The sequence below is a fragment of the Ricinus communis genome, chromosome 1 (genome assembly GCF_019578655.1).
Source record: "Ricinus communis isolate WT05 ecotype wild-type chromosome 1, ASM1957865v1, whole genome shotgun sequence".
Taxonomy (NCBI): Eukaryota; Viridiplantae; Streptophyta; class Magnoliopsida; order Malpighiales; family Euphorbiaceae; genus Ricinus; species Ricinus communis.
The window spans coordinates 21,581,607-21,593,523 of NC_063256.1; the positions used below are offsets into that span (position 1 = coordinate 21,581,607).

Consider the following 11,917-nt stretch of genomic DNA (forward strand, 5'->3'; position numbering starts at 1 on the left):
TCATCTTTTTCAAAATCGAGAACATGTGTATCTTCCCTTCCATCGACATTACTTTCATCTTCTCTTCCTTCTTTATTGTTCATCGCATATGGGTTATCATGGTTTCCATCACCACTTTTCATTAAACTATCATCTTCATTAAACTCAAATGTCTCCTCCAGTAATTGATTTCTGTGTCGGTTATTATATAAATCATCCATTGAAGAAGCAAGTCTAATAGAGGGAGATACTAGAAGAGAAACTAAAATTATTTTCTAGATTTTGGTCTTCTTTGGCAATATCTAAAATTCTTTCACCTTATACTAGTTTTATAGCAACTTAATTAAATTGGATTAATTATCTAGTTGTTGAAATTAAATTGCTTTAGTTTTCAATGTTCTTTTTATTAATTAAATCTAGATTAATATGAAAAGAAAGAGGGAGATTTTAGCACCACCCTGTGCAACTTTTGAGGCGGTAATGCAATATCTTCTAATGACGCCAAAACAGAAAAAAAAAAGTGTTTTGGTAATTTTACTTCTCAATTTAAAAAAATTGATTCGGATCAAACTGATCCGTTTAGCAACACCCTTTAAAATAAATTGGAAAAACAATAGAAGGGCACTTAGAAATTAGAAATATTGACATCTACTACAGTAACTTCAGAGCTGATCGTGTTGCATCCCTCAAGCTCAGGAAAGTAATTATTTTCTGCATGTTTAATTATGTAATGCCTCTACCACTATAGATTCTCTCTTAGCCTTTTCTCAAATATTAGTTTACAGAATTTATTCTACATATGCACTTCTGAAATGCGAAATGAAAAGAGCTTAGTTTGCATTGGGACTTGAAAGTGGCAGGGCTGAAATTGACAAGAAATGTGCACTTCAAATCTGATTTATTTTGCTTATTGCAGCGGTAGATACCTTAAGGTACTGCAGATTCCCATGAGTGATGTCACTGATAAGATGGGGGAAAAGCATGCAGAACCATAGGTGAATTTGACGGTTTTAGACATTACATACTGTTTGAAGATCACATCCAAAGGGCTTGAAGCATTAGGGAAGAACTGCAAATCGTTGATTCATCTGAGGAGAAATATGCTCCCACCAAAGTGGGAGAGGCCTGTCGGAGGAAATGTCCTGCACTTTGAGATAGTGAGGCAATGGTCTTGCCTATAAAATGTCAGGGCTTTAGCATCTTGAACTTGGTTTTGGCTCATTTCTGGTCTTGATGCTATCCTCAGCGAGTGCAGGGCTCTTTCTCACCTTGACATTCTAGGCTGCTGGAATGTCAAGCTCGAATGTGATCTGGAGAATAGGTGCATGCAGCTTTATTTTTACAACAGCCCCTGCAGTGATGATTATGTCGTTGATACTGATGAAATAAATAGCGATGAAGAATTTCCTTACATAGATAAAAATCTGATTGATTTGGATTTTTTCCATTCTTTATATCGTGCATTTTACAAATTAAAGGACCAGAAACGTTTGATTTCTTTTTTGGAAGGTCAAATCCTAACTGAAACAACCACGCTGAAAGAAGTTACTTAAAAAAAGTTGAGGTCAAAGTATAGAAAGAGTGGTAGAATACTTAATACTGTTTTATTGGGGAACTTTATCTTAAATTTTGTAGTGATGATACCTTCAAACAAGTTGGTTATTTATCAATTGCTTTGGCAAAAGGCATTCGCTTGATCAGAAGTCGTCCAGTTGCCGGTTTGCAGCCTGATTTAACCAATGAAATCACATATTCATGCTGGATTGCTGGATAGCATTACCAAGGAGTTTGAACACAACTAGTTTCCACCCAAATCTTACGGAGTTTCTTTCTTTCAACTGTCTTGAGACATTACCACTCTTCCCGCAACAAATTAGCAATTGAGATACTATGCGTGCAACTTTCATGGGTTATAAAATGAAATAAGAACAAAGAAAATTGATATCACTACTCAAAAACTGCATTGCAACAGAAATCTGAAGTTTGCAAGAAATAATAGATAATTCAGCCACCTAATGATAAGTGAGCCAATATGACTACAGTTTAACTAAATGTTCCAAGAACTCAGGAATAAAACAAGATTTCAAGGATAAAACAAGCCGCTAACTCAAGCCCATCTAAGTAGTAAGCTCCATAATAGCACTAACAATATCCCCACTGTGTGTCTTGAGTGCCTTGACAGCCTTGCTCCTTGGTACTCCTGCTTGTGTCATAACTAGATCAATGTCTCGAGGCTCAACCCCTGTCTCATCAACTTCTTCCTCTTCTTCATCAGCCTGAGCAGCAGCAGCTGCACCAGAAAGATCTGATTTTGGAAGCACAGATGCCATATCTGGCATCCTAAATTGTTGGGCAGCCTGTGTCTGCAACTGAGAGCTCAAATCCTCAATCTTAGCCTCCCCAAATATGACATATGTCTCAGAGTTTGGACTCTTAAAGACATCTGGCTTTGAAATGAAAAATAGTATCTGAAAGGCCCAAAATTTCTTTTGTAAGTTAACAAAAACCAAATAGGCAAATGATAGACTATAACAGAGTACAAAATGAAAGGAGAGCTAACATTTTTAGTTCTCTTGATGGTGACCCTGCTTACACCAGTAACCGGTTTCATCCCCAGCTTCAACATTGCCTTGCGACTTTTCTTTTCACTTCTGCTCTGCTTTGAACTCCCATTTGCACCTGCATATCACATTCTAATAAATAATTCCAACAGGGTAGATAGAGAGAAGGAAGCCTATCCCTCTAATATAAACATGTAATGCATAAAACTGACACAGAAATTGAAAATATCATTTAGAGAATCTCTTGCGACCTGCAAGAGCAAAATTAGAATCACCAACTCAAAAGCAGTTTGCAATCTGCTGCATGTGTTATAACAGATAGATTTACATTAATAACATAACAGAAATGATGAAAGAAAATATGATGAGATAAACATCAAGAACACTGCCAGTTCAAAGGCATTAGCATGAAATTATACATCGTGCATAAGCACAGATAAATTCCCTTCTTCAAAGTAAGATATCGTGAGGTTTGACCAAACTATGTTGTCCCTTTATCGCTTCTCCACATCCAAAAAATCCAATATCTACTTATTTTAAGAACTTAAATGTTTTGATTGACTTCCTAAATATTCAGCATGTAGGAGCAAAATTTTGTAAAAAAGTTGTCTCATAGTTACAAAACCAGACAATGCTTCAAGACAAGCTGTTAAACAACAAGACAGCCACGAACAAAGGTCCTGCAATAAGATGCTCCGGCAAGTATGAGCTTACCAATGCCCTACTATATCAACCAAATAACAGGGGTGGACACGTGTTTAAGGTAACACGCAATCGTTTTACTAAGCCAATCTTCCATTTTCCAACAATTTTGGCACTACTGTGAAACTCCAATTGAAACAAGAACAAATACATCTTGTTTAGAGTGTGTATCCATTTTCGAAATGAATATTGAGACAATAAATTATTCAAATACACATGTCTAATCAGCCAGGCGAAAACAAATTGATATTTCAGTTTCCAAATGGTTGCAAAATCATCAATCTATTTGGCATACAAGTTTACAGTCATTTCAAAAACATTTCTTATAATCATCCAATAGGGAAAAAAATTATTTTGCCCAAAACCCCAGAGTTGAAGTTGCTAAAGCCAGTAAAGATTTCACATTCCACACGAATTTGAGAAAGCCAGCTTCAATAATCAGCCATATTTGCCAACAGAAGCATACACGATATCAATATCACCAAAAACAATAAATATAGGCAAACCAAGGAACCCAGCAAAGAAAAGGAGTAGGCATCCACCTGGAGTACCAGCTTCCTTATCATCATCCTCGTCGTCGTCGTCGTCGTCGTCGTCGTCATCTTCGTCATCGTCCTTCTCGTCCTCTTTCACGTCCTCCACTACAGGCTCATCCTCATGCTAAAGAAAAATGATAAAGAATTATTTAAAGGAAAACTTAACAAACAAAGAAAAGGAAATGAAGAAATGAAGAGCTACAGATTTTTTAAGAAAGAAGAATCAAAGACCTGAAGTATTTTCTTGGTCTCATCGTCAGTGGCGGGGATCTGCTCAGCAGCTACTTCAGGGTTGGTGGTCTCAGCCTCAACAACGGGACCTGGAGACATGGCCGCCTTTGTTTGTTTTGGGATAACGAGGAATGGCAACTGAGATAGATAGAGAGCCGCGTTAGGGATAGAGTGTTTCTGTATGTTGCTGCTTTTGGTGTCTTCTAGGCTTTATTGCGGGAGCCTCTAATGGCGAGGGTTCCTACTAACTGGGCCTCAGTTTCTTAAGCCCATTATTCAGTTCGTCACTAGTTGAGTAACCAGTGTTAGACTATCCGTCTCTAATCATATTTACTCCAAAATGCTAAAATAACTTTTCCAATAGGTTTCTTTGGAAATTAAGGAGATGGTGACTAGGGGAGAGCAAAATCTTCAAAAATCTAAAACCGAATCGCACCAATTCTTGTTCGATCGATTCAGTTTTTTTTTTGTATAAATTTAATTTATTCAGTCTAAAAAATTTTATTAGTTCGGATTAATTTTATATTAAAAATTCAACTTAATCGAAATAACCGATATCTTTAATTATTTTTATTTTTAATTATCAAAATACTGAATGCTCACCTTTAATAGTGTTGATGTCCAAATGTCTCTCTGAATTTTTTTTGAACTATCAAATACATTTCTATTCGGGTTAATTATGAGTTCCCTCGCCTCCACCATCTCCTAATATTATCACATGGTGCTTTTGCTCTTTAAACCATCACTAGTGACGCCTAATGGTTTCTTGGTCTATAGTTTTTTTTATTACATACATATTTATACCGTTGAACTTATATTGATTAGTCAGTTTAATACTTTAACTTTCGGTTTAATCTAATAAACACCTGAATTTTACTTTTTTAATATTTAAACACCTTCAACTTTCAATTTAACTTAACATGCATCTAAACTTTATTTTTTAGTAATATTTAAACACTTTGCAATACATAGTTGAACGTATTAAATGAAGACACATGTTAAAAAGTGTTAAAATATCATAAAAAATAAGTTCAGGTATTTATTAGGTTAAATCGAATATTAGGATGTTAAACTCACTAAATGACCAAATTTCAGAGGCATAAATATGCATTTGGCCTTTTTTTGAACAATTTGTCTATGATTTTGACAACTGCATTTTGGTAAAATAAATGATATTTAGGTCTTGATGAAGGCATTTTTGGTGTATGAAAAACTTATTACTCTAATGAGTATTATAATGGTTTTGAACTTGTGAGGCATTCTTGTATTTTTATATTATAAAAGGAAATGAATTTAAAAAGTGGAGAAGAACTAGTAATAAATTCTTATATTTTTAAATATATTGATTTTATTTTGAGAAAATGTGCAAATAAGCCAAATCCCTAACATTTAGAGTGAGGAGTAGCTAAATTTCTAATATTTTTTGGGTACAAATAAACACGTAAAAATATTTTAGTTGTACTTTATGCCTCCAGATAAATGAAAATTACATTTCAAATATAATTAATGATGTTGATATGAATGTTAAGTCATGTGCGGTAAGGTTCTAAGCGAAAGGCCTTTGTCGTTTCTCTGTGTTCAGGCGGTTGAGCTTTTCTAAGGTTCTTTCCTACCTCATTTTTGGTGTGAGTTCATCCTTTATTGTACTTTAATGAGTGACTACTGCTTAGTTTTTATGATTAATGTGCTAGTTAAGTGAAGATATAGGGTTATCCAGTCTGTATCTTTGTGTACCGTCGAGGAGGTTTTTTTCTTGTCTTGTGATTATTGTTTTGGTGACATGATTACAATTTCAATTAGAGTATTTAGCCTTCCTTCGTCTCATTTTTCCCACCTTCTATGCCTACAAAGCTCTGTGTTAGTTCTATTTATTGTTCACCTTTCCAATGAGCTGCCTTAGTCTTGTCACCTCCCATGCAATGGTTGTTCATCCCTCTATTAGAGATTCCTTCTTTCTCTTAATCTTCCATCCAAAAGTCCTATTTTCCTCTTCCATTACAAAGTTAAATCCTGACTTCTCTAGTATGTCCTTTCACCTTTCCCATTGTTGTTTGCTCTCATGGATATCTAGCTTCCTTCCCTTGAGGACCTTATTGACATGATAGAATTGTTATAATGCGATGACCTTGTGTTAGAAGTAGACTCGGGTTTGGAAAATTTTGATATTTATTTTAGGAAAACTCTAGTGGGTAAGGTGATCTCTACAAAGATTATGAATCCTTTTGCGATAAAAGATACTATGTCCACTTCTTGGAGACTTTAAGAATATTTTCATGTGGAAGGAGTAAGGAAAAACATCTTCAGTTTTTATTTCAAGAATGAGGCAAATTATATGATTACTTTTGAAGGAAAGCCTTTGAGTGTCCAAAACCAGCTGATTAATATATATGAATGGTCGGCCAATAAGATAGTCAAAAGTCTAGACTTTTCTTGCTCTCCTTTTTGGGTCCAAGTGCATGATTTACCCTCCAGCCATATCAATATGGCAATGTTGAGAGAATTGGGACTCTTTTCAAAGAATTCTTACAGGCAGATCTCAATAGTAGTCTTGTAGGTGGGTGGATTCGCAAGTTAAGAATCAAAGTTAACATGAATATAGAGAAACCCCTCCTTAGAGGATTTAGAAACAAGTCTGAAGATGGTAAGTTTTCTTGGTGCTCCTTTAAAATAGGTCATATAATAAAATTATATGCTACCAAAATGGAAGAGGATAAAAGTGGGGTAGCTAATCATATTAATTTATGGAACGGTCATAATCTAGGCAGGCTTAAAGTTGCGGAGGAACCGGCCCTCATGCTGAAGGCTAACCTTGAAAATCTCTCGTTAGGGGATACTAAGTCTGCTAACCTTAATACTACGAAAAAGATAAAAACGTCTAGTCCCTACGCTCTTGTTTCCAAAGGTAAGAGTGTGTGGCCTTAGTCTTATCCCTTGAAAGCCTAGTTCTTTCTAAAAACGATCTTCTGAGCCTAGGAACTTGATAAGCCTTGATTACATCGCACTTCCACTGAGAACCTCTAAACATCTAAATAACTTTTTAGAAAATTCACCCCCCTTTTTCTCATTGATATTCTTAGTTCGAAGTTGAAAGAAAAATATATTTATATGAATCGCAATGATATTCAAACCTTTGAATAACAAATTGAAATTGCTTCTGATCTGCTTTTGCAAAAGAAGAATACTGATTCAGGATGGTTTAAGAACAAAAGTGAGCTAGTTTTTCCTAGAGAAGGTTCGGGTTCGAGTTTAATTCTAAAGGAAATTTATGAGGAAAATGTCATTTCTAAAAGGAGTGGTGGCCCTCCCTCTACTGATGCTCATAAGAATGGGAAAGCCAACAAGTGGAAGAAACTGGCTAGAGCTGTGGGTGGAGACCTGCAGAAAGATGAAGAAGCTTCAGTGGTCCTTCTATTGTCCTAAGCGAGTTAGGGAAGAAGCTTTTACTGATGGTGAAAGCCCTATTAAATTGTTTAAGTTATCTGAGAATTCTATGGTGGAGGTAGCCAGCCGTAAGTGGCCCCAGCTGGATAAATAAGGCTCATGAGCTGGAAAGTTCAAGGTTTGAGGAAAACCTTGACATTCCTTACACTCAAAGTGAAATGTCACTCTCATTCTCCTAAGGTACTTTTAATCATGGAAACTAAGAACAATAGTTCTAGGGTAGATAATATGTTTAAAAAGTGCATTTTTGATAATATGGTTTGATATCTTTGATATTACATATGTTTGCATGCTTGAATTTAAGTTATTTTTAAAGCAAATTATATGTTTTTGTATTAAAATCACCATGTTTTAATTTCTTTTGTGTCTCAGGTATTTTTCTAGGTACATCATCAAAGTCAGAGAGAAATCGGACCAAAATGGGGAAGAAACGGTTGAATCGGGTGCATTAGACTGTTCAACCACGCCCATGCTAAGGAGAATGATCAGGGTCAGAGGGCGTGATGAAATGCCTCACCTATGGCGAGAAAAAGCGATTTGCAACACAGTTTTCGAGAGTGACATGGCCTAGGAGCATGCCGGTCCTGAGCAACATGATCCAAATCCAAGACGTATTGAAGAAGGCCAAAATGTACATTTTTAGATCAACACGGCATGGATCCAGGTCATACTGGTCAGTACGGACCAAATTCAGGCCGTGTTGGATCCCAAAACCTAATTTAGAAGAAAAGAAAAAGAAAGAGAGAGAGGGAGAGAGAGAGAGAGAGAGAGAGAGAGAGAGAGAGAGTGAAAGAGAGAGAACTTTAGGGTATTCAAGACAGACCTTGAGAGCAACCTTCCAAACGATTAAAAAGAGAAAAACGGAGATAAACTCCACTTTAACATCATCCATATAGCTATTCTTGAGGATTGGATTAAAGATTCAAAGAAAAGAAAAAAAAGATCTTGAGCTACAGAGATTGGATTCAGAGTTATTGATAGGCATCATACTACACATGTGTTTCATGCCCAATTGTTTACATTCTTGTGTATGATTATCTCGTTTTATGCTAGAATCACTTGTCTTTTGTTTCCTTTCATGTTTCAGGTAATTTTCGAAGGACACTATCAATAATCGAGGGAAATACGCGTGATTATGGATCAGAATCCGTCAAATTGGACTAGGACCAGCACCCCGAGGGTTGAGCATGACCTGGACTCCGGCCGTGCTGAATTGCCAACTAGCTGCCTTCCAAGAGTGCCTTTTAGCACGATTTCCGTAGCCACCACAACCTCCACCATGGCCCGTGGTAGGTCAGCATCGGCTTGGGCATGGCCTGGAAGAGGCCAACACAATGAAATCCTTAAGTTCAGCATGGCACCGGACTCACTTGCGTCTTGGCCAAATACGAGGCTTGACCATCTTTGAAGAGACTATATAAGCAAAATTCGATTTGGGGAATGGTGGCTCGATTTTTCTGACCTAATTCTAATATACACTCAATTCACTTGTTTTCTAGACCTCAATTTTCGACTTTGGGAGATCAAATTCATCAATTGAGGGAGGATTACAGTTGTTTTCAACATCGATTTGAAGATCAAAACAAGATTTTGGGAGCATTCAAGAGGCAAATTAGGGTTTGATATTTTGGATTGGAAAATTAGGGTTTCTCATCCAACTTGAAAGAGAAGGGTGTACATGCCTTCAATTTTCTTTTCCTTATTTGTTCCTTACTTTGCTTTAACTATGAACATGAGTAACTATATATTTTGAACCCATTGGGTTCTTTATTGTTGATGGATTGTGCTTAGTTGTTAGATTTGTATTTGCCATTCTTGTAATCTTTTTACTATTCAGTAATAAAGTTTGATTCAGGTAATTTGAGACGTTGAATTATTTGTCTTTTAGGTTGTTTCTTGACATTGAGAAATGCTTATTACAACTGGAATTTGAATAGTAAGAACTGGTAGTTAACACTTAGAGATAAGGTTAATTCACTCACCGGATTAAGAATTAACAACTCTTAATAGATCTAAATCATGCTTAATGCTAATCTGTAATAATCTGATAGGAAGAGATTCCATTAGGTTAGTGCAGGTTTAGGAAGTCGGTGAGCTCGAGAGAGGCAGGAGTTCAGTCGGGATTTAAAACGCGGGTAAGCAAGATTGGTAATTTATAAAATCAACCTTAGAATTCCATCACTTAGGTCCCCTTTGGGTTTGTTTTTCTTATTGCGATTGTCTTTCGATTGTCAGTTGCTGTTCATTTATTTATTTGCATTCATAATCATTAGTTAGTTAATTTAGACTTCTCACACTCTATTTCAGACTAGATAACATAGTGAACAGTAGTAACTCTAGGTTCACCTGATCTCTAGGGATACGACCTTGATACTTACTAGTGCTAGGCCGCATCGATAGGTTTATTGCCTTAGGTGTAGGTTGCATAAGTAGCCTATCAAGTTTTTGGCGCCGTTGCCGGGGAACCGTAACGGTGAACTGGAGTGAATTGTTTTTGTGTTACTTTAGTCATTATTTGTTTATTCTTTATTTTATTATTTTTGTTGATTGGTGGTTATTTGGATTGTCGGTTTCAAGTAGTTTATGACTAGGAGCTCTAACCCTGATCCTATAGAACCCTTATTTGACCTAGAGAGCTCTCTCAGATTATTGAGACGACGTTTACAGGCAGTTGAGGAGGAGGTCAGAGTTACAGTTCAGGTTCATAGAGCTAACATGATGGAGAACCACAACCCTCAGACCGATGACGATCAGAGGACGATGTACGAGTTTGCTCGACCATCTTTGGATGGGACGAAAACTAGTATAGTCAGACCTACTATAGCGGCCAACAATTTTGAGATAAAGGCCAATGTTATCCAGATGATCCAGCAGAGCGTGCAGTTTGGAGGATTGCCCAACGAGGATCCCAATGCACATATCTCTAACTTTTTGGAGATTTGTGACACATTCAAGATAAATGGATCAACCGATGATGCCATTCGGCTGAGATTGTTTCCATTTTCCTTGAGGGACAGAGCAAAGAGATGGTTGCAACCTCTTCCACAGCAGACGATTACTACTTGGAAGGCATTCGCCAAAAAATTTCTCTATAAGTATTTTCCTCCCGCTAAAACTGCTAAACTTAGAAATGACATATCTTCTTTTGTGCAGTTTGATGATGAAAGCATGTACGATGCATGAGAGAGGTTTAAGGACCTTTTGAGATGCTGCCCACATCATGGATTGCCAGTGTGGATGCAGGTTCAGACCTTCTACAGCGGGTTGAACCTTGCTACAAGGGAGATGGTGGATCTTTGCGGCCGGTGGGGCTAAGCGATGAGCGCTGGCGGGCTCAAAACTTGATAGAGGAAATGGCCATGAACAATTATCAGTGGCAATCCTCTAGGAGCTGACCGGGAAGACAAGGAGGGGTCAACCAAATGGATTCTACAGTAGCCTTGGCAACTCAGGTGGAGCTTCTAACCAAGAAGATTGACCAACTCCAGATGCCGGTTTATGCAGCGAATGTTAGCTGTGAGTTTTATGGTGGCTCGCACTACAGTGTAAACTGTACTGCAGGAGGTATGTTTGCTTCATCTTCTTATACTTTTCCATCTGTTTTTTATGTGTCTTCTGATGTTGAGCAGGTTGATTATATGGGGAATGCCCCAAGGCAGCAGAACAACACCTACATCAACACATACAACCCTGGGTGTTGCAATCATCCCAACTTCAGTTGGAGGAACAATAATACCCAAGGTCCACCAGGTTTTCAAAGACTTCATCAGCAACCGCAACAACAGCCAGCTGAGCCTGCACAAGCTCCTCCTCCACCAGAAAAGAAGTCAAATTTTAAGGAGCTTATGATGAAGTTTGTGACGACTACGGAGATGAGGTTCCAGCAAACTGATAGTGCACTTAGGAATCAGCAGGCCTTGATTCAGAACTTGGAGACTCAGATTGGCCAATTTTCTAAGATGTTGTCTGAGAGGCAACAAGGAGCGCTCCCTAGCACCACTGAGTCTAACTCGCTTGCCTTCAAGTAAGTTAGTTTCAGCTCCTTCTAAGCCTATTCTTGACGACTCCACTATTGATGTGCAGGTTGAGGCGAGCAGTAAGGTTAAGGAACTTGAGGGACAAAAGGTGAAACCAATCCCAGTCAGGGAATATCAATCCAAGATTCCTTATCCTGCTAGACTCAAGCAAGCAGAAGCGCAAGAGCAGTTCAATAAGTTTTTGGATACTTTTAGACAACTGCATATTAACTTGCCTTTTATTGACGTATTGAAGCAGATGCCGAAGTATGCCAAGTTCTTAAAGGACATACTTAGCAGAAAAAGAAAGTTGGAGGAGGTAGCCTATGTTAAGATTAACGAAGAGTGCTCAACAGTGTTTTAAAGCAAGTTGCCAGAGAAATGTCACGATCCAGGGAGTTTTACTATTCCTTGCACTTTGGGTAACTTGTGTGTTGATGATGCATTAGCT

General features: G+C 37.5%; 1 protein-coding gene and 1 non-coding gene across 2 annotated transcripts; both read right to left on the reverse strand.

Annotated features, from left to right (window-relative positions):
* Positions 1–1,917: 1,917 nt before the first annotated feature.
* LOC8270842 (nascent polypeptide-associated complex subunit alpha-like protein 2) lies at positions 1,918–4,214 on the reverse strand. Its single transcript, XM_002521247.4, has 4 exons — positions 4,010–4,214; positions 3,785–3,902; positions 2,540–2,658; positions 1,918–2,447 (listed from the first exon to the last, which is right to left on the reverse strand). Exons 1-4 carry the CDS (start codon positions 4,106–4,108, stop codon positions 2,097–2,099), a joined length of 687 nt encoding a protein of 228 aa, XP_002521293.1. The 5' UTR covers positions 4,109–4,214; the 3' UTR covers positions 1,918–2,096.
* Positions 4,215–10,570: 6,356 nt separating this feature from the next.
* LOC112535248 lies at positions 10,571–10,677 on the reverse strand. Its single transcript, XR_003079418.1, has one exon. It is a non-coding gene; the product is annotated as a small nucleolar RNA R71 (small nucleolar RNA).
* Positions 10,678–11,917: the final 1,240 nt, after the last annotated feature.